At 39.3% G+C, this 22205-nt stretch overlaps 1 protein-coding gene across 4 annotated transcripts in view; it reads right to left on the bottom strand.

The window, feature by feature from the left end:
• Positions 1 to 3349: 3349 nt before the first annotated feature.
• PTPRM (protein tyrosine phosphatase receptor type M) overlaps positions 3350 to 22205 on the bottom strand; it is a 481541-nt gene continuing 462685 nt past the window's right edge. For all 4 annotated transcript variants that reach the window (XM_074146330.1, XM_074146332.1, XM_074146329.1 and 1 more), the window contains 9 exons: positions 21179 to 21333; positions 20759 to 20894; positions 20039 to 20188; positions 19391 to 19564; positions 16956 to 17087; positions 13714 to 13839; positions 11735 to 11898; positions 9543 to 9678; positions 3350 to 4240 (listed from right to left, as the gene is read on the bottom strand). In XM_074146330.1, the coding sequence (XP_074002431.1) occupies positions 4187 to 4240; positions 9543 to 9678; positions 11735 to 11898; positions 13714 to 13839; positions 16956 to 17087; positions 19391 to 19564; positions 20039 to 20188; positions 20759 to 20894; positions 21179 to 21333 (1227 nt within the window). In that variant the 3' untranslated portion in view covers positions 3350 to 4186. The remainder of the gene's footprint in view (positions 4241 to 9542; positions 9679 to 11734; positions 11899 to 13713; positions 13840 to 16955; positions 17088 to 19390; positions 19565 to 20038; positions 20189 to 20758; positions 20895 to 21178; positions 21334 to 22205) is intronic.

The following is a 22205-nucleotide window of genomic DNA, read 5'->3' as shown; positions in this document are numbered from 1 at the left end:
ATCAGCTTATAATGTCACTGTATAGACAAGGTCTAGGCTATGAAAAACAAACATAGCTCTAATTGAAATGACTTTATTCTTCACATGGTCTGTTGGGTTTTACTGGTACTCTGCCCCAAAAATTACACTGGTCTTTGGCTTCCTTAACAAGCATCAAACAGCAGAACTAAGCTGTATATTTTTCTTGTATTCCTAATTTAATTTTTCTTTTAATAAAGCCAAGTGTCTGGCATCAGATATGGGCTGCATGAGATTTTGTAGTCTGAGGCTCCAAGCTGATAAAATAAGTGTAAACCCAACAATAAATGTAAAATGATATGGCAAATCATTCTGTTACAGTGATCTGCCTACATACCTCGCTGTTTCTGAAGGCAAATTCACAACTGCTTGGAGAAGTTACTCTGGGAGGCAGAGCAACCACATTACCTTTGAATCAGGAAACTAATGAGGCTGTAAAACCCCAAGTAAACTTTGAAATCACCTACTTTCCTTTAGTCATCTTTGATTAGTGGGGGGAGAGACAAAACAACCACAAGGGAAAGGAGACTCAGCGGCTGATCCTACTGTGAGTGTTTTGGAGTGGCTAATGCCAAGGGGCTTTAGGTTTGCTACTACCATTACAGCCACTCCAGGCCTCCCCGAAGGAAACTCCCTGGAATAGCTGCTGCTGGAAGTGTCAATTTATCTTCATTGCTACACCTCAAAGAAGAAAAAAAATCTTTTTGTCTCTTTGCTATGTGTTATAAAGGGCCAGTGTTGACTAAGAAGGGGCATATACAGTAAGCGGTTACACCTGAAGGAGTGAAATGAGAAGCAATCATTTCAGATATATTAAAGATGAGGCCTAAACAGCTGAAGGAGAAATCCAAATGAAGGTGATCGTGATGCTGCATGGAACCTTCAAATCACGTCTTTGTGGCACAGAGATCCTTTTGACCCACACTGTGTACAGCTGGGTGGGAAGGTTTTGTATTTTAACATCAGTTGCATTTTCTATGCTTTTTTTTTTTTTTAATCTTACTGTATATGGTCCTTAAGCTTTGGTTTAGTACTCTGTGAAGCTGCCCTTCCAGTGATAGACTCGTTTTGCTGATAAAGAAGCCCGGGAAGCTGTCGGGAACATTGCTGTTAAAAAGATGCAGATACCTGCATGTGATCACCTCTCTCACCATCCCTGTTGCTGCTCTTTCAGAAGAGCTTAGCAAAAATCATCTACCTCAAGTCCTGGAGAGATGATGAATTGGGTGATACATATGGCTAACCATTTACAGTGTGTCTCCGTTTATGTACCTCATATACTGGTGACTGAAGAAAACATCCATTCCTCTGTTCCTCCCAAACTAGGACTGATGTCTCTGTAAATCCTGCAGCTGTACTGGGCTCGTAATTGTGTAACTTCTGCAAAGGGAGGCTGGTTTCGTGAACACTTAAAATGGCTGTCACTGCTGGTTTCTTTCTGTTGTCTCCTCTAAAATACCACCCTCCAGGTAGCTTTCCTAAGCTCCATGCTGCTTCTTGAATACCTCCCCTCCACATTCATCAACTCTTTCTGCTCCTGATTCCTTGTTTTCGCTATTCCCGTCTCCTGAAGGTCTCATCTGTTTTTTCTTCTTGCCAAAATATTGTTTTACCCAAGCCTGGATTTCTCTATAATTTATATTGATTGATACCTGAAGTATGAGAGTGAGGACACAAAGCTGCTTGCTGTCTTTTTTTAACTGTCTCCAGTTTTAAGACATTGTAGTTCACAGACTGCTGTTTGGGTCAACATCACACAGACTCAGTAACACGGGTTTGACTGTGTCAGAAGAACAAAAAAAGATAGTCATATCAACAGTAAAACAGTAAGAAACACAGCAGAACTCTCTCCTCCTCTTTTTCTTTCCCCTCTTCATCCCCCAAGACCTACCTGTGTAAAGCATGTCTGCAAGAGTACAGCAGCTGAAATAATGTCTGGCAGACGCTGGCAACCTCTCTCCTTGGGAGAGATTGCCATGATTCTTGCTGCATTTCAATAAATCTCATTCACATTTGGGATCACATCACCTGTGTCACCTTCTGTCCTAGGGTTCCTACGCATGCTTAGATGTCGTACTTCTTGAAACCATCAGGAAACAATAGACACATACAGGCATATTTCAATAAATGGGTGGTAGAAACCAGGTATTTAGTGTCCCACAATTACTGCAAAGAAGCATGCTTGGCTGGTATAGCCGGTCTGTCTTCTTGTGAGGAATTGGTGTTAGAGGTTTGGATTTTGTTTCCTAACACTAGAGTTTCCAAATGAATCAGAGCGTTTTCTACAACAGGCTAAGTGCTACAGGGTTTATCCAAGGACCGTACTTCTTCTCAGGGCTGGGGTTGTTTTTCATAAGTTCTTTGGTACCTCTGTGCAATTTATAGCAATGACCGGTACCTGCCAGCTACATTTTAAAGCAATTTTAAAAGAGATGCTTTTCAGCTGCAGAGGAAGACCATCCTCATGTCTTCAGATCTGAATTTTGCAGTGGTTTTGAATGGGTGGTTGACAAACTGTGGGTCATTCTGCCCAGGCTGGATCTTTTGGATTTAGAGGCTCTCAAAATATTTTAACTTTGATGCATTTATATACCTACTGTCCCCATCCCAGATGGCTAGCACATTAAAAGGATCTTTTTAAGAACTGAAATACTGTGCAGTTTGCAGCTTTCTTGCATCGGGATTCCACATATATTTGGAAGGCTTCAGTACTCTGTCTGCAATGTCTCCTTGGTACTGGTGGGTGAGAGAGAGATCTGCAATCCCAGCAGACGGTGCAGCAGACCATTGCTGGCTCGTTCCCCTTTCTTGCTGCTTCTCTGCTGCGCTTCCTACATCCGTGAACAGGAGGCAAGTCCCAGCCTGGTCAAATACTGGTCAGAGTGCTTGGGAGAAAGAGGAACCATCTAAACACCAGGGAAGTGCAGTGCAGTCATTCTCAGGACAGGCATGGGCTTTAATGATGTAAAACTGTCCACTGGCAGAACTGGTAACAGCGCAGTTTTACTCACTTCGGCAGGGCACGTGGGCAGGGCATGCTCAGGGCTCCAGAGGAACGCTGTGACAAGACTGAGTACTGCAAGCCCAACGTCATCTCCTCTTGGTACAGCAGGGCAATTTTCAGGTTCTGCACTTGTGCATGTGCATCTTTAAACACACAGTTCACCTCTTTATATACCAGCAGGGCATATCTTGCTATTGACTGGATCAACACTGGATCACACAATAAACATGCTTTGGAGGCAGCTCACTATTTACAAGAATTAATCTGAAAAGAGGCTTAGCTGAAGGTACTCAGATGCCAAGACATATCAAATTAAACGAGATTTTATCATGTATGTAATTATTTATTGAGCTGAGAATCCATACAAGGTAAACAAATGTTTACACTATCATACAGTAAGCATTTCCAGGGCTTAATAAAAATGATTGTCACTCACTGCGCTTCACAAAAAAATTCATTTTAATGAATAAATAATTTGATGAAATCAAAAAATATTTACAATATAAACAAATGAAAAAGCTTTGGATATATTAATCTGAGCATCCTGTATTTTGCATTTTCTAACTGTATTTCTATCAAGATTCTCTCTCTGAAATGGTACAAAGTGGATAGAAATTACAACTCAACAAAGTTAACATGATTTGGTACGTCTTTCCATTAGCTCAGATAAGCTACATATGATTCATTTATTACGCACGTGTTAGAATACAAATATAACTAAAATCATATATTATCAAAATGCCAGACAGCATTCTCCACAGAACAGAAATGTACACTAGGCTGTGACAATAACTGAGAATCACAGGCAACAAAATATAACAGAAAAGTACAAATTCCTTCATAAGAATATAATTGTGCTCTCTTATTTACCAGAGGACTATGCTGCTTCACCACATCAATGGCTATGTATGAATAGAGTGTTCAACAACTGCCATGTGGTTTGGTGTACGTTCATATGGGTGTCAAGCAGCGGCATTATAGTGGAAAACGGGCAGTGCAAGCGGCTTTATAAACATCTTTTCGGGCTCTTAAAAAGAGCCAATTATACAAAGCAGTATAAGCATAACACTGAGAAGTCTTCATCTCATTTACACAGATATCATGAAGCGACTTGCTTTCTTTGTGGTGGTGAAAGGAGGAACTTTGTCTGTGCTGTTAATGCAATCAGCCAGAATTCAAGTATTCCAAAGCCACTTCATAGCAGAATTTGTATTGATCCTGAAAAATCAAAACAAAACCACAAAGTCAATTATTGAAGGAACTTAATTAAGGGGATCAATATTTCTCTTCTGTTAAAATTATTTACTATCAGCTGTTGTCAATGGGAGCCAGTTTGCAAATCCAATTTATATTCAGATAAGAAAATCTTTATATTAACTAGACAATAGACACTACACACAGTAGCTTATGGTACTTCTCATATTAGATGTGTATTTAGCTGCTCTACTACACTTGTATGAGAAAAATTGACTACACATAAGCAAATTGACTTGCAACCCTTCTGTCATCTGTCAAAACACTCATGTAGTGCTGCTTTACCAGAATTGGAGTTATTGAAATTCCTCCCTGGAAATGTTTATTATTAAAATAGACCCAGTATCTAGTACTTCCCAGATCATAACTTTTATTTTAAAGTTGTTCATACACTTGCTACGTTTCAGGGCAAAAGCTGCTTACAGTTCCTCCAATATGTGCAGCCTAAAGCCATGCTGAAATACTATCCTCTCCCAGTGCAACAGGCACTTCAGCTAAATTAACTGGATTAATTTCAATTAATATTCAGCAATTAACAGTGATGCATAAGGTAGGCTCTTAACAGCTCTTCTGTTACCCAGGCTAAGTTTTCAGGTGCCAACCCTGTGCTTCAAATGCAGACTTCCTGGTTTTATTTGCAACTGCTTGGAAATGGGGCTGATACCAGAAAAATCCCCTTCCTGTGGCATGCAAACCCTGTCTGCACCCTTTGGAGATGGAGGGTCGTGACTTTGTCTCCTTCACATCTTCAGTGCTACAGAGAGGCCAATGCTTTTGACAGGCCCTTGCCCACTCTGCAACTGTTAAAATCTGGGACTGGTTCTGTTTACTATCTTTATCAATGATCTGGACAAGGGGATGGTGTGCAACCTCAGTAAGTTTGCAGAGGACACCAAGTTGAGCAGGAGTGTTGATCTGCATGACGGTAGGAAGGTTCTACACAGGGATCTGGACAGTTTGGATCAATGGGCCGAGGCCAATGGCATAAGGTTCAACAAGGCTAACTGCCAGGTCCTGCACTTGGGTCACAACAACCCCATGCAGCGCTACAGGTTTGGGAAGAGTGGCTGGAGAGCTACATGGTGGAAAAAGACCTGGGGGTGTTGGTCAACAGCTGGCTGAATATGAGCCAGCAGCGTGCCCAGGTGGCCAAGAAGGCCAACAGCATCCTGGCATGTATTAGAAATCATATGGCCAGCAGTACTAGGGAAGTGATTGTCCCCCTGTACTCGGCACTGGTGAGGCCCCACCTCAAGTGCTGTGTCCAGTTTTGAGCCCCTCACTACAAGAAAGACACTGAGGTGCTGGAGCGTGTCCGGAGAAGGCAACGCAGCTGGTGAGGGGTCTAGAGCACAAGTCTCATGAGGAGTGGCTGAGGGAACTGGGGTTGTTTAGCCTGGAGAAAAGGAGGCTGAGGGGAGACCTTATCATTCTCTACAACTACCTGAAAGGAGGGTGTAGCGAGATGGGGCTTAGTCTCCTCTCCCAAGTAACAAGTGATAGGACAAGAGGAAACAGCCTCAAGTTGCGCCAGGGGAGGTTTAGATTGGATATCAGGAAAAACTTCTTCACTGAAAAGGCTGTCAAGCATTGGAACGGGCTGCCCAGGGAAGTGGTGGAATCACTACCCTTATAGGTATTTAAAAGACGTGTAGACTTGGACTGAGGGACATGGTTTAGTGGGAACTTGACAGTGTTAGTTTAATGGCTGGACTTGATGATCTTAAAGGTTTCTTCCAACCAACACAATTCTATGATTCTAGGACTTCAAATGATGCAGTCACTGATGACTTCACAGTTTTGAGTGTGCAGACCTATCCCTCTTCTGTTTTCGTTCTTACTACTGGCAGTATTTAACAATACCACAAACATTTAAATGAAACAAAAAAGCCAAAAGAAATAGTAGGTGCAGGTTCCCTGAATTCTAAATTCCCTGAATTCTTCTAAAAACTCAGTTTGGAAATATGTGCCAATTTTATGACTATTTCTGCCACTGAAATGCCTTTTTCTCTTATGCACTTTAATCCATTAATAAAAGATAACTAATCATGTGCTATTATATAGGAACAACAACAGAGTTAACTAGTGAACAGCACTCAGCCTTCGCCTTCCCAACATCACAAATAGGAAGATTACAATTACACTTCAGATATATTCTCCTTTTCATCAAAGCGAACATTTTAAAGGATTAACTCTTTTGGCCTGTACTTGTGATTTTGGGTCACATTTCAGCTGAGAAGAGAGCCCACCTTAACATGTAGGAGACCAAGTAATACTACAACAGTCAAAAAGCCACTAACATGCATGGAAAACTTTTATGTTGTTTTGTTGAGAGCTGTCACTTCAGAAGAAAACAAATCTTAGGTGTATCTATCACCTAAGATATGAATGAGTTGTATGTGAGGTTTTAAGATCCTGCAGGGTTCCATGAACTGCTTGTGTCTTCTTCAGAATGAGAAAAGAACAAAAAAGAAGAAAGGAAAGAAAGGAGCATTATGTAAATTATTCCTTTTCTGCTTTATTGCATATATGTTTCTAAATAAATGAAAACTATTCTATAACTACATAAGAGATCAAAACAGGAGATCAGCCCCTCATCCATTTCCATTTTTCCTTGCTCATTTTATGCTGATTTACTGATTCAGCAGAATAACTGTCATTTTTAGTAAACTCAATACATGTCTTCAAGAGTAGACATATATTATTTCCCACTGTGTTCACTCATATGTGTCCTTTGTATATTTTTATTATTCACTTGATGGTGAATCATAAAAGTCTCTTTAGGTTAGGTAGCTTCAGAGAGGTATATTTATTTTTTTTTCTAGTAGGTCCAATAACATTTATCACAAAATGCTTTGGGCATTCTGTAATAGACATTTTTAAATACCATATTTTACCTTTGTATGATGGCTGAAGAATTTCATAGATTTTCCATATTGTATGGATAAGGCATTCAGATTTTTACACTTGCAGGAAACCAGAGGTTTCAATGAAATTAAGAGATGACTCTCTAAGTATAGACCATAAAGATTGCCCTTCATCTAGTCAGAAAGTACATAACGTATTGATAAAGCAGTCTTGAAACTATTTTTGTGAAATACTGTTATAATTCTGAACATTTCATCTTTTACCACAGAATTTTACAAAGGTAGATGAATATCATTGTTCTCATTTTTCAGATGTGGAAACTGAGGCAAAGACACTTTAATATAAGAAAGGTCATAAAGGATAAAGTCAGTAACAGGATCAGGAAAAGAACTCAATTGTCCTGATTCCCTTTTTACCATGAAACAATCTACATGGAAATTGAAACCTTGCAAATTCAAATATTTGTTCCTACAAAGTAGCAGACCAAGACTGAAGAGATGTGGTTCTAACTGCTTTGTCAGTGAATTTTGTGATAATGAGAAAAATCCTGATTGTCCCCTGCCTTCGTTCCTCTCTCTATACAATAAGGAAAACAATACTCATCTCCTTCACAACTGCTTTGACATCTCCTAATGAAAAGGCCTTACAAGGCCTCTCAATACTGTCCAGAAATTCTCAATACCATCCTCAATTTACTAAAGGCTATTTTTATATTCTAAAAAAATACATTTACCTTTTGATCAAAAAAAAAATCTCTGCTGAAAAATGGAGACAGCTGCCTGACAAATCTATACATGGAGAACTGTCACAAATGGGAATTTATAGAGAACATTTTCTTCAACTGTACATCTTCACACTGGTAATTTTCTTTTTATTTCTATAAAATAAATGAATCAGACATCAGTGTGTTTTGTGGACTTAAACTCTGCGAGAACTGAGAACAGCAGGCCTGCCAAGTCTCTATCCAAACTATACTATCTGAATGAAGAAGTAGGACATTTTTCTTAATATCTAGGAAATAAAAATGTATGGTTCTCAGCATGATGATTCTCCTCCTGAGAATATAAACTAGAGGAAGAGGAGCCAAATAAGCTGCTCCCTCCCACCACTGTGAAAGCTTCATAGTTCTCACTGATACAAGATTCACAGTTCCACATTGCTGGCTCATGGCCCTGTGGTGCTGCTTGTAAACTCCCTCCTCGCTCCACACAGCTGGCAACATCTGGCTTTTTTCCATGAGCCTGGCCAGAGCAGGGCCTAGGGGAGGATCTGGGATTTCTTAGGTAGGATAGATGAGACGACTGTGATGGAGGATGTGATGGGAGATGCTCTTCTGTGGGACAGATGAGGTGCCATGATATGTGTGGTGGAGAAGTGGATGGCCCTACCCATCTGCTCAGGGCCTGAAAGCCTCACAACAGAAATTCCTGCTTTCTGCCCATTCTACAGTGTTTCACACCCCAATTTCGGCAGCTCATCTGAAAGAGGGGATCTCTCCTAAAATTACAAGAGCCTTGACCAGCTCTGTGACATGCCACCTGCCTCACCCTGGGCACTCTCTAGCAAAGATGCTGAAATATGACCCAAAATTGTTTAACCAGAGCTTGCAAAATTCGCTCGGATTGGTTTAGCATCCCTGAAGCTGCCCAGATGCTGCTTCCTCCTGCCTATGACACTAAATTGAATACAGCTGCCTCTCAAGCAGCCACCTCTACATCAGGTTGTTGTAAAACAAGGTCTTTTATAGCCCAGGCTTCAGAATAGGGTATCATGCTACACCCATCTCCAAGTACAGAACTACACACTGGAGTGTAAGAACCTGCTGGTTTAAGCTGTTCTGCAGCGCTTGTGGCATAGCAGCTGGCACTTCAGCAATTCTCCATTTAAAAAGAAAGCTCATAAAACACTCTCTAGGAAAATAATTGCACATGGCCCCTTGTTTCTGAACTTCTTTAATCTTTCTATGAGATGGAGCAACCATAATTAAATGCAATATTCTGGATGTCAAACCGAAATTCATGGCTTTGATAAATATTAGGCGATTAAGCTATTTATAAAATATATAATTTGAAAATCTGGCATTTCATTTTACATAACTATTATTTCTACCATGCAAGGGCTGCTCTCCACTTGGCTCAGCCTGCTAGAAAAGAAAATTAATAAGGATGTTCGTCTGAAAGTTTAAAACTCTTAAAAAATTCAAATGAACAGAGACAAAGTCTCCTTGGGAAGAAAGCAGTGTAAAAATACTCTTACAAGTGAAGTGACTTCATTATCCCCTTTGAAAATGACTTGCTTGCTTTGTGAACAACTCCCACAGCAAATCTTGGAAATCTTACTGAGTCTTCTGAGAAAAAGGAACATTTTCTATTTAGTGGTGCAGTTAAAAAGCTCATACCAGAAGGTCCACCATGTTAGGTTTATTATTCCTCAGTGTCTTCACAGCATGGAATACGTCAACAGCCCTCTGATGTTGAAGCATTTCACAAACAATACTGATTGCACAAAATGTCCCACTGCGGCCACCTCCATTCCTACAATAAAAATGAAAAAATGGCTCAGTTACAATTGACTCTATGGTACAAGTTCATACAGCACCAGGGATGGCTACAGAAGGTATGAGTTCCAGCAGGAAGAAAACACAGAACATACTGCCTCTGAAGACTGCGGAACTCTAGGCAGAACACGATTTTTAATTGGAATTAATGGGCTGAATGATCTCAAAGCTATGATTCAGAATCCAGCAGGCTGAAAGCCTGGAGGGAATTGAGTGGCTGAGTTTTGCACCACCCTTGAGTAAACACATGAGACAGCACAAAGAGGATGCTAAAATAAGGACAAGGTACTTTTAGATTCAGTTCAACACACCTTTGCATTGTAAACACACAAGGTTGCAATGAACATCAGTCCTGGAAATGTTATAGAGAAAGTCTCTAAGCTTTTTTATTCCAGATCCTGGTGCTTCCCTCCTGGGCCCGAAGGTGTTTCGGAGGACCAACAAAAGCACCCAAAATCTCTTTTGTAGGACCCTTTCTGGTGGCTCCACCTTTAGCGTGGCACTAGGTGGTGCTGCAATATTCCCCTGACAGCAGGCAGAGGGGCCGGCTGCCTGGCAATGACTACTTTTAGAAGTAAGTGTACGTATTTCCCCCTCCACCCACAGTATCAGAGGATGAGAACCCGAAGTGACTTGCTAACAAAGAAGCCAGGCACAAATGTTCATGTGCATGATCAAATACAGTATTTAATAATACTTTATCCCCTGTTATTTTTAATCTTTGAGAGAATCTCTTCCCTTCTGGAAACCCTATTATTTCTACAGCTATTCTAATCAGAATCTTTAGGCTGCGCTTCACTGAAAATAATAAACCTTAATAATTACCAGAGTGCAGACTAGTTAGGTAGCGGGTCTTTCAAACCAGCTTCGCAAATGGTTGATTTTCAAAGGAAGCTACAACGTCGCACATCTGTCACATCCAGGCAGTATGAAAAGAATGCTCTCTGCTGCCAAAACATTGCCTGATATTGTGGGACTCTTTGAGAATTTTAATTAAAATAAAGTCATTTAAAAGGATTATATTAAAGCTTTTTCTTTCTTTACTGCCTGGAAGTGACGCATGTGTGATGTTGTACAACTATTTAATATCATCAGCCACCTCAGAGATAACAGTAATTTACACTTCAAAAGGGTCTTTTCAGCTAAAGATCTCAAAACATTAATTAATCACACTGCACAATGCTCCTTTGATGAAAGTATTATTATCCCCATTCTACAGATGGGGAAACTGAAGAGCAGTGACTTGTTCAAGGTCAGTGATAGTGGGAATTATTAATACACTCTTAGATTTTCCTGCATTGTTCTAACATTGGGTCCCAACTTTTGAAAGTACGTTAGTGTGTGCTTTTCCTGTTAGCATGTCTCTTCTCGATCATAGCAACATCTTTAAGCAGATGTTTAGAGGAAGATGGATACAACTTCAAGCACTGAAGGCTTGGTCTCAAAAGATCAATTACTGCTAAGGGAAACAGCACATACAAGTATTAAGTCATTTCAAAAGGAGGATGGTGGCAAAATGGATGAGACTCTGAACCAGTGGAGCACAAAGGTCACAGGAGGACAAAAATATATGCCCTTATTAGAGAAAGGTAAGGCAATTAAAGGATCATCATAACTGGTCTATCATGTTTTACTTCTGTGCTCTATGTCTGGGAGAGGAATCACCCCTTCAATGCTACTTATTTCTATAGTCCTTATCTGTAGAAATAAAAGGTACATTGTTCTGAAGGTACAGTTTTGATTTATTCTGAATAAATATGCCCCTTTCCCAATTGCAAAAGTCACTGGACATCTTTATATAAAATAGAATTAACTCGTACCCATCATCTTTTCACAGGGATCTAGCAAGGGACAGAGAGTGAATCCCATGAATCTTCCTCTTATGTTCAAAGCTTTTAAATGAGCAGCCATAATATTTATTCAGTTCCTGATTAGGACAGATACCTCTTCACCTCTTCACAAATCTTTTAAAATCTGGCACAAGTCCTGTAACATTATTCCTTTACTTTCTCTCTTCTGTTTCCAGTACTTACAAGCAATGTACAACTGTGCGTCCCTCTCCCCCGTTATATTCTTCCTGCCACTTCTCCACTTGGCGGATGAGCTTCAAGAAGGAGCGTTTAGAAACTGGAGTGTCTCTGTACATGGGCCACCCCAGGAACTGGAACTGCTGCACCATCCGGTAACCGTCTTGGGGCTGTAGAGATTCAGACAACAAGCAGGAAAAATAACAGTATTTTTTTTGGTACATAATTTAGATATTTGCATTGCTGAAGAAAGTTGCTCAAGCAGATCATTGCTGAGAAACTACTAATGTAATTTCAACTGCCCTTGAGGAGTTATGACTTTTAATTTCCAACAGAGTTATTAGAACAAGAGGTTTTAAACAGACTGCTATACAAATAGACTAGAATAGAGCAATGGTACAGCTGCAGGATCAAGCAAATAATTGATTAATATCATAGCAGGAACTTGGTAGCAAAGAGGGAGCTGAAACACAACTTCAATTATATACCTTCTTTTTTCCTATACTTCAGCATTTTGAAGAATATTTGCGTGCTTCTGTCTTTTTTTACAAGAAAGGTCAAAATATCTCAAGATATTTTGAAGCTGGAAACATTTAAAAAAAAACAAAGGAAACCCTCAGATTTTTCTGGCTTATAAAAAAATCTAACTCCATTTTATTTTATTGTCAGCTACTGCAGCAGTCAGAACCCCTCTGGTGAAACGTTACTGTGCAGTTGCTTTATGGTGACTTAAAATAAAAAGGAACATAGAACAAGTGTTAGTGGCAGAAAATTACAGTCCTTTGAAAAGGGCATAATAAACACACATGAAAACTGTTCTTGTAGTCTAGGACTTGCCACTTGCACTTTTGTGCAAAGTGAGGGCATTTTAGTGCCACTTTTAAAAATGAGCGATACACAGAAATGTTGACATTACAATTTTTTCTCTAGAGTAAAAGGTAATAGAGAGGATGTAAGATTAACAAGATAAGGAAATAAACCAAAGTGGATGCAACATTAGATATGTCATTCAATAGGTTTTGTCTGCTTTATGTCAAAATTTGGAATCTACTGATTTTCTGGCCAGTTTCTTTCAGCTGATGGCCCCTCTTCCCAAAGCACACCAGCCAGACCCAGTGCCTGCTAGAGCACATGTTAATGCTCCTGGAGATTGTGTTTTTATGTTGTCAAGTTTACTGTGAATGCAAAGCCTTCACAGTATTAAGGAAATATCTTGAAGCTTACAATCTGCTTCCCTGTTTGGTTATTAACATGTCTCTGTGTATGTGTTTTGGGGGCCTTTCTCTCACTGTCCTGAGAGCTACCAGATCTCAGGGCAGTTGCCATCTTTTTTCAGCAGGGAATGCTGCTTATTCCTTGTTATGATTCTTCGGTGATCAATACCCGTCCATTGCAAAAACTCTCTTCATCTGGATGGGGAGAGATGCCTGGTCTGTGGTGGAATCTATTTTCCACTCAACTTGAAAGACATGCCTCGTTTAGTCTTCTGTCAACTTTACAGGAGCATAAAAGCTGGATATGAGAATGCATTTGTCCTTCTGAAGTGCTTACATATATTATGAAGTGTGATTAGTGGGACAAGATCTTCACTAAAAGCCTGGGACTGGTGTTAAAAAACGTGCCTAGTATTAGTGCACAGCTTTCTTCACATGACACAAGATAAAAATATGCAAAATGCCTAATTTCAAACTGTTGAAAACAGCACTGATTTTAGCATTTCTTGGCTACCAGTCTGAATACCCCATTTATTTCATTTGCATTGAACACACTTGAGATATGCACTAAAATATTTTTTACTTTAATTACACATAGAAGGCTTTTTTCTCATTGATTATGGCGTGACTCAGTATTGCACTATTGTTCTCAAAAAAAAAAGCTGAAAAATGAAAATGGTTTTATGTGAGTTTAACTTTCATTTTTTTTGTGACTTGAACAGAGTCAACTCATCTACTGAGACAGAACTGTTTTGCAAATAAGGTCCTTACTCTGGCTGCATTATAAATTCGGAATATCCGGCTGATTATGTCTTCCTCTAAGTCAGCTGATACAAACTCCACCTGAATAGGACCGTGCCGGTGTACTCCATTTTCTGGCCAGTACTGAGGACACAGCTATAGAAGACAGCAAACAGGAAAAAAGCACAGTTAATCACTTTGAATTTCATGCTGCCTCAATATACTTTTCCAGATTTTTCTTTGTGCTACATTCATTACTGACATTCTCACACAGTATCTTTATAAAATACACAGTGCACCATCCTCCATCGGTTTCAAGCACTCTGCTTCTACTTGCGTGGAACAAGTTTAAACAAATGCCTTTTCACTTAACGTGCTATTGCTGCTGTACTCGCCATTCTCTGGTATTCGGAGTAACACATTTCTGACACTCAACGTCAATTCTGCAAGACTGTATTACAAGACAGGGGGGATGCTGTCAAATACTACCATATCTCGGAGACAGCGTGAAGCCCAAAGACCAAAGGCTTGGTACCTCCAACTGTCCTGAAAAGTTGGTAATAATTCAAGCTACATCAGAATATGTGCTTTATACTTTGAAGGGTGCATCAGCTCTCAAAACTCTGGACTTAACTTTCATATCTGTTTCAGCCATGACTGACGATATTGGCTAATATCAGCATTGCTTTAAATTTTCATCAACTGCTCAATTTCACCTTATCAATGCCACCTGAAAATAGCAATCATGCTTTCTTTAGTGCTCAGAAAACATTACTTCTAGGTATCTGAAGATCACAAAGTAACATTACCATTATCTTGCACAGGTTTAGCGCCTAATAATATCACAATGGCTTAATCCAGGAACCAATTATCATCTGTGTTAATACTTTAAAGATTAAATCAACACTTTGCAAGGAGGTTTTTGAAGCTTAGACTCTGCTTGTCCATTTTTTTTCCCATATAAACCCTAGTGTTATTTTTCCAGGGATATTTACAGCAGTTCAAGCATGTAGCATTTGCAAGCATTCACCAAAATGAAGTATGAACTCATGAAATTTTGTTTGCTTGCAGAAGCATTGATGTCATATTTGGAACTTTATTTCATTCAGTAAAACAGCTGTGGTCTTCATTCTGCTGCATTGCTGTTGGTGATCCAGAGCTGAGCTGACAAATCACATTTACTCCAGATGTTGTTTTGCATTTCTTATAACACTTACTCCTCAACAAAGCCGTTTAGAGATGACTACATTTCAGGGAAACATAATCATTTACTACATCAATTAAAAAGAGAACAGGGTCTGATTTGCAGGAGCTCACTTTAACAAGTTAAAAACAGAAATTTCGAGTAGGAAAATACATTTTCCTTTATTTGAAACCCCCCACGATTTGCTCTGCCGAGCAAATTGCTTTCCAAATATTGTCTAAATCTTACACAAATTTTTATTATGAAATATGCTGGTGTACAGGATAGCAAAATATAATGCATACAACTAATGCAAATGCCAATACTCAGAAAATTTAACATGTGCACAATTTAGTACACGTCTTTCAAATACATAGGAATGCTGTTCTAACATCTTTGAAAAATGCTTGAATGATAATAAGGAGAGCTGTTTGCTGGAGCTGTTTTAGGAAGTCAAGACTTTCAAGTTCTAAAGAAACCAAAAGCATTTAGGTCTGCGCATTTTGCATGCATGTGATGCTAGTGACTCTCTTTAAGTCAGAGTCACTGTGAAGGGTTGAATTTCATTTCCCAATAGAGCATAACAATCCACATAAATTGTAATATCTAAACAGAACTGTAAACACTCCATATATACATAAATAATAATGATACCAGTAATTATTAATAAATCTGAATCTAATGTGTGTTTTTAGGAAGCTCTGCCCTCTCTCCACTTCCATTTGCTCCGAGGGTTTTGAGATTTATTCCTAATGAAAAGATTGTTACTCACATTAGAGGGAAAAGGTTTAACATACTGCAGAGGCAGGTGCATTAACTGCATATCCCAATAGCTTTTAAAAGCCTGTGAGGCTAATAAATGCTTGAAATAGCCATGCACTATTGTAAATTCAAAGCACAGCCCACAAATTAAAAAAACTTCGTTCAGCAGTCCCTAACAGTCTGACTCCCTTGAGTCTTTCCTTATTCACTCAGAAAATAATCTCAGACTCATGAATAAAAGTTTTGTCTTTCATTTCTATTTTTCTCCCTGTAGACAGTTAAGGGCTTGGAATTAGAAATTCAGTCTTTAAAATAGTGTGTGGAATTCCTACACATTCCTTTGAAAGACAAAAAGGAAGATTAGTATGTTTTAAAAACAAATTCTTCGTGTTAGAAATAGAAGGAAACGATTTTTCTAGGTATGAATAATACACAACAAAACTAAAAAGATTCTTGGACCTATCAAGAATAAAAATAACATGCAGTCTGCTATAAAAAAGTAACAATTTCTCTTAACCAATAATTAGCAAATATTTGCATATTAAGAATCCAGATTACCACCATGTTACTCCAGCAGATGGCTGGTGCAGTTTCTTGGAACCAAGGAAATGATGTCTGTGTAAGAACCTGGAATTGTGCAGTTGCGAGCCAGGCTCTAGGACACTTAGTGATTAATGCTAGCGATTAAATTGCCAAACCACTAGGTACAGTTTTCCAATTTTCTAAAGAACATGTACAGCATGCACAACTCTTTTGTAAGGTAATTACATTCCCCCATACGTTTCGTTGCTCTGTTTTCTCTTCCGAAGGATGCTTTGTCTCCAATCTTGTTTAGTTCCTATCTCCTTGCTAACAATGTCATTTTGCGACAAACATAACACAGATTTTTCACACTGGGAACACCTATTCCCTGGTAAGCAGACCAAGGTCATTGACCTGTTTCAGGCAGGCTAATGAATAGCTGTTGGCTTCTGTTTATGACTTTTGGCTATTATTAGTGTGTTTCAGATTTGAATCAGAATTCTACAACCATAATTTTTGATTTTTTAGCAGCTCTTCTCAAAGCATGTTTTCTTATCAGAATAAATTTTTGGCGCATGTACTTATGTGCATGTGCATTAACATTTTGGTAGAGAAGTCGCTGAGAGTCTGATTTATTCCTCTTTCCAATGTGTATCTGCAAGTGACTAATCCATTTTTTAGTGTGTTAGTATTTAATGTTGTTTTATAAAACTAATTACATCCTAAAGCTGTTCTGAGTGCACATGAGCTGAAACACTGAAGCACCAGCACTCCTCTGTTGAATGGAGCAGTTTTCTGGACTTACTTGTGCTGGATCGACATCGTTCAGCATAACTATGGAAGTGCAGTGATAATCTAGGACCAGTCTCCAGAAATCTTTGACTGTATTTGGTAAGGGATGCTGTGTAACTATAAAAGCTGATGGTTGCTTGTAGCTCTGCAAAGAAAAAACAAGAAGAATGGTAAAAGAGAAAAATCCATTTAGCAGAATGCCAGTCATAGCCCCAAAACTTTGGGACTGAAAGCATTATTTCTATTTTCTATACAATTAATACATTGTTTTCAGCTCTTTCCCAGGATCTTATATGCTTCAAAGTTAATAAGTTGTATTTGGATAGAATATGACTTATGCAGATGTTACATTTCTGAAACTTATTTTATGCCACAGGCATAGAATAAAATCATCAGAGGTTTTTGCCTCCCATGGAACTCCTAAAAAATTTTGAGCAACAGTTTTGTTTTGAGCTGTTAATGGACAGATTAATCTTGGCTGTCTGCACTTAGCTGTTAATTTGAATGATGCCTGTGAAAGGAAATATCTAGTTGTTTTTCAGAAGTATTGTTGAAATTCTGGTCTATCTGACAGCAGCGAGGATACCCAAGGGGTAAATTTTAGTGCTTTTTGGGTTTTTTTAGTACCAGGGTATGTTGTTGACAGAGCTGCTGGGCGAAACTGTTCAATTGTGTAATTTTCAATTTCAGCCCCCTCCCTGAGTGTTGAAGGTCAGTGTGGCCATACTAGGGCAATTCTTGGGAGGGGTTGCCATTGCCTTCGTTAAGGAGGGCAGGGAAGCCTCTACAGGCCTTGAACTGAAGGCTTTGTACCCCAACAGACATGCAATCTGATCAGCTATTTGCACCTCTCTTTCAGAGACAGTCACTGAAGAGACCACAGAAAATGAATCCAATGTGTTTTGGGGTACAGATAAAGACATGCAAGACTTCAGTTCTTTGTTTTGGTTTCAGCAAGCTGCAACCAGCAGGTATCGATGCTGCTGGCGCATCAGTCAGCTGCCTTCTATCCTACTGGTCCTGTCTTGCTGGAATTTGGATGCAGATGAGAGGTTCTCGAAGGGCTCTCCATTATTTTGTCACTTAGAAGCCCCAGCAGTTTTTTTGGGAAAATCGTTCTCAAACTCATTTGATACTGAATAATGAAAATTATGCTTGCTACCCCTTTTGCTTGAAGTGAGCTTTAAAGGTTTACACGAAGTGATCCAGCTGCATCTCAACAGATGCCAAGTGGAGAGGGTGAAACACGTCATCTTGCCTGCTGGATACTGAGTGTTTAGAGAGGTACAAATGTCTACTCTTGTCCATCAGTGTAGGGATATTGCAGGGGCTTGGCAAAGGTCCTTTGGGTGGAAAGTGACACATATCACCTCCACCTTTGAAGCCTTTTGCTCAGACAGGCTTTTGGATGCAGCTCATTGTTTCAACAGTGAAGAAGGGAAGAATTTTCAAAGCAAATATTGAGGCACTGCTCTTTCTAACCAGTACTTAATTTACAGAACAAAACAGTACTGACAATGTAATGGCAAGGTTGTAAATTGCAGATCAAGGAACCTCCATTCTAATACAAAATGCTGTTGACCTACTGTGAGAACTTAGAGAAGTCACTTAAACTTTTGTTCGCAGTTTCTCTACATAGATAAACATAAAGATAATACACCTACCTTTTCACAGGAGTGTTTTGAACTTAGGCTTATTTTAGGAAAATGCTTTGAGAACTTGGAAGGAAAGAAATGCAAAAACTGCTATAAACTGTTATTACTCTAGCTTCACTTTTGAAAAAGGCCATTTAGAATGTGTTCATTCTTTGCTAACCTCTGTTTTCTTGTTGTTTATGTGTTCGACAACCATAATTACTACAGTTCTAAATTGTCAAGGATAGGCTATAAATATCTACAGACTGTAAAGGCAGTTTAAGTGCCTTTACTGATACTCTATTAGTGGGATTAGAATTACCATAGATGCATTAGAAAAAAAACCAAACACACACACATTCAAACAGAAATAAACGGGAAGACTGAAGTAATGGCTTGTGTACTATCTTGTGCTGACAGACAATTATTTTTTTTGTTAATTATTGTTAAAATTAGAAACAAAGGGAACTGAAATATTGCTGCAAACCTTATTATCCTATTTAACTGCCCTAGTGTCTTAATAGGTAACTCTTTTTTTCCTAGAACAGATGGTTAAAACTTTAAGCACTAGGGAGAAATCCAGACACACTGAATTTATCAAAACTCCATGACTTGCTCTCTTTGGAACCTTGGCTGTGACATAACATATGTGGGATCCTAAATGTACTTGGGAGTTTATAGATTTTGTGCCATGTTTTTGGAAAACAAGCTAGAAGGATTTCAGTCTTCTTATGCCGACTCCAGTTTCTGGCATTGCTGAGTTTGGAGGGCTGCTTATTCCCTTTTTATTATTAATGATGTAATGGAGACTTACATCCATCAGTGCAGCATTAATGTAGTTACTACTCTCCCCATCTATTGTTATGAGGAAAGGCAGGCATCTGTCTGGAGGCAGAACATCCATACAGCGATTCTTTTCATGATTTCGCGGCAAAAGTGCTATGCTGCAGTCTTCTACACGCAGTGTCGGAGTCACCATATTTAAAGTCTTTCAAAAAGAGTAAACAATACAATAGAAAAATTAACACAGCAGTGAAAGCATTCCAAAATATTTAAGAACAGATCAACTCAGCGTTCAGTTTCAGTGGGAATCAATATGCAGAGAAAGGAAAACACATCACAGTCAGCAGGGTTTAGAAGCAAAAAATCCTGGAAGCACACAGATCTGAAAAATAACCTCAAAGACAGCTGCAGAGTAACCTGCCTTCTGGAGAAAGGACAGTGGAAGGAATCGATATACTTCCCTTGAGTAAAAAGAAGATTTTACTACTACCCTATTGCGTTCTTTTATGATTTAGCATAATTCAAGAGCAATTGGTGACATATTATTTTCCCTTTTTTTTTGCAGTCGTTCCCTCCCAGGCCTGGTCCAACATTCACATGGTTATAAGCAAGCATCTAAGTAAGAGTCTTTAGCACAGGTGAACTGTATAGCTTCTAGGTACTGCTATCCACAACTTACCCGAAATTCCTCTTTGATCTGGCTGGAGTTAGTCTGAGGATCCAGTTTATTCATTTCATAGTAAACCGACCTAACTTGAGAAGCTGGAATAGATGTGTCCCCACAAAGGCAGGCTTCCAGGATGGCATCATGGATGAATACATACTGTTCCTGGTAAAGCAATTAAAATAATTACTGACATAAAGAGCATACACTACTAGTATTTTGGTAAATAAAAAGTAACAACTAATATGGTTGCCACTAATTCTCTCTGACTTTATGGGGACTGAAGCAAGACCAGAAAGAACAACAGCAGTTTACAAAACTTTATTCCACTCATTTAGAAATTAATATAGAAGGACTGATTCAAACTAGTTACAAGTACAAACAGAAGTGCAGTAACACTCCAGAATAAAACTTGGAATATTTCTGGTTTCTTCATTCTTCTGCACAGTTCTGTAGGCTCTATCACATACCTGAGTCTCAACACAATGTACTCCAGAATGAATCCTCCCCGAAGAGGAAACACTTAGGATTTTCCATCGCAAACCATAAGTGCAGCATAACTGGGTACTTGTTTGGGCAGGGGTTCTTCAATTTTGTGTGTGGATTATTTTCTGTGTATGACTGCATAAACTACCTTCTGGATGGTGCCTACCACGAAGGGGCTCTAGTTTTATGGGGCAGAAGAATACCTTTTCTTGCAAAATGTAAGGCAGTATTCCAGTAGATTAACAATACCTCAGTCTGCACCATGTTAACTCTCCGAGATCGAAGCTCTCTCACACAATTGTATATGTCTACAACGCCTTCTCTCTCTGCCATATCAAGCATGATGTCAATCACAATGAAGCACCCGGTTCTGCCAGCACCAGCACTAAAGTAAAAGAAGAGCATAGTTAATATTTAGCAGTGCATTGGAAAATGTAAAGTGTAAGAGTTCATCTTGCAGGTACTTGATTGGTGGGATTACTGAAATTGTCTTGCATTCAGGCATTTGCAGGATTTCAGACTTAGTTGTGCCATTCTTGTTTATATTTTAGGTATTAAGTTCTTGCGGGTAGAGCTCCAGTGGCTTCAGCAACCTGCGTGGGGATGATGCAGTAGAAGAGAAGAAAAAGTAGGTTCTGAGTTTAGTGGACAATACAGCGTTCTACCCACCTGCAGTGAACAACCAGAGGGCCAGCGTTTGGTGGGCTCTTGGATTTGACCTGCCGTACAAATCCCAGCAGGCCTGTCGCATGGTACGGTACACCATGGTCTGGCCACCCAGTGAAGTGAAACTGCCGAATTTCTCGAATCTCATGAGCACCCCTCTGTTGAAAAGACAAGGGTTGAAAAAGAAAAACAAGCTGGAATGTGAAAGAAATTGGATGAGTGACAGCGTAAGAATGTTACTTCAAAAGCCTTGCTGTAAAACATCCACCCCCTACCAATGCTCTGTAGAGACTGTTGGAGAGCTTTCTCATAGCAGGAGAGCAAGTTCAAAGGTTACATATCAACTGGTTTCAAAGTCTTACAACAATACCGAGTAATTTGGCACTAGATTGGACAGAAACTTTTAGCAACAAGATAGATGCTCATCTCTATATTTAAGCACTAGGTTGCTTTGAAAAGTGTGGCCTTAAGATGCATGCCATGATCACAGAACAGCTCAGCAGCAAGGCCACGAACATATAGCACAGATGACATTTGTTTTCGTGCTGCTCTCCACAGGAGTTTTGTTGCTGACTTTGGGGAACTACAATTTCAGCATAATTTTCCTTATCATTTGTCTCCTTCATTGGTCTGAAAGAAACAGCTGAATAGCAAGAAACCTTTTTGCACCTCCAATCACAGGGGCTGTGTTTGTAGCCCTCCAAATGCTCACCCTTCAAGTGATTTGCCACAGTCTAGAAGGACATGGATATGGTAAGACAGGTATAAATGAGAGGCTGATCGAGTAAGTAATTTCCCATGTGACTTTCTGGAGCACCCTGGATATTAGAGGTGTGTATGCTAAGTTTGACTTTCTTAGTGCTTGTATTTCCCCCTCCCCCTCTAAAAATGTAGCTGCCAGTATTTTATTCTCATTAGAAATCCACAGACCAGAGGCTATCATACATATTTCATAAGCAAACAGCAAAATTATGACATATCATGTCTAGGCTGGAATAAATGTCAGTGATATTAATAACTGGTGGTTTAC

The sequence above is a fragment of the Numenius arquata genome, chromosome 4, assembly GCF_964106895.1.
Source record: "Numenius arquata chromosome 4, bNumArq3.hap1.1, whole genome shotgun sequence".
NCBI lineage: Eukaryota > Metazoa > Chordata > Aves > Charadriiformes > Scolopacidae > Numenius > Numenius arquata.
Note: the sequence above shows the minus strand (reverse complement) of the source record. Positions and strands in the feature narration are given on the sequence as shown.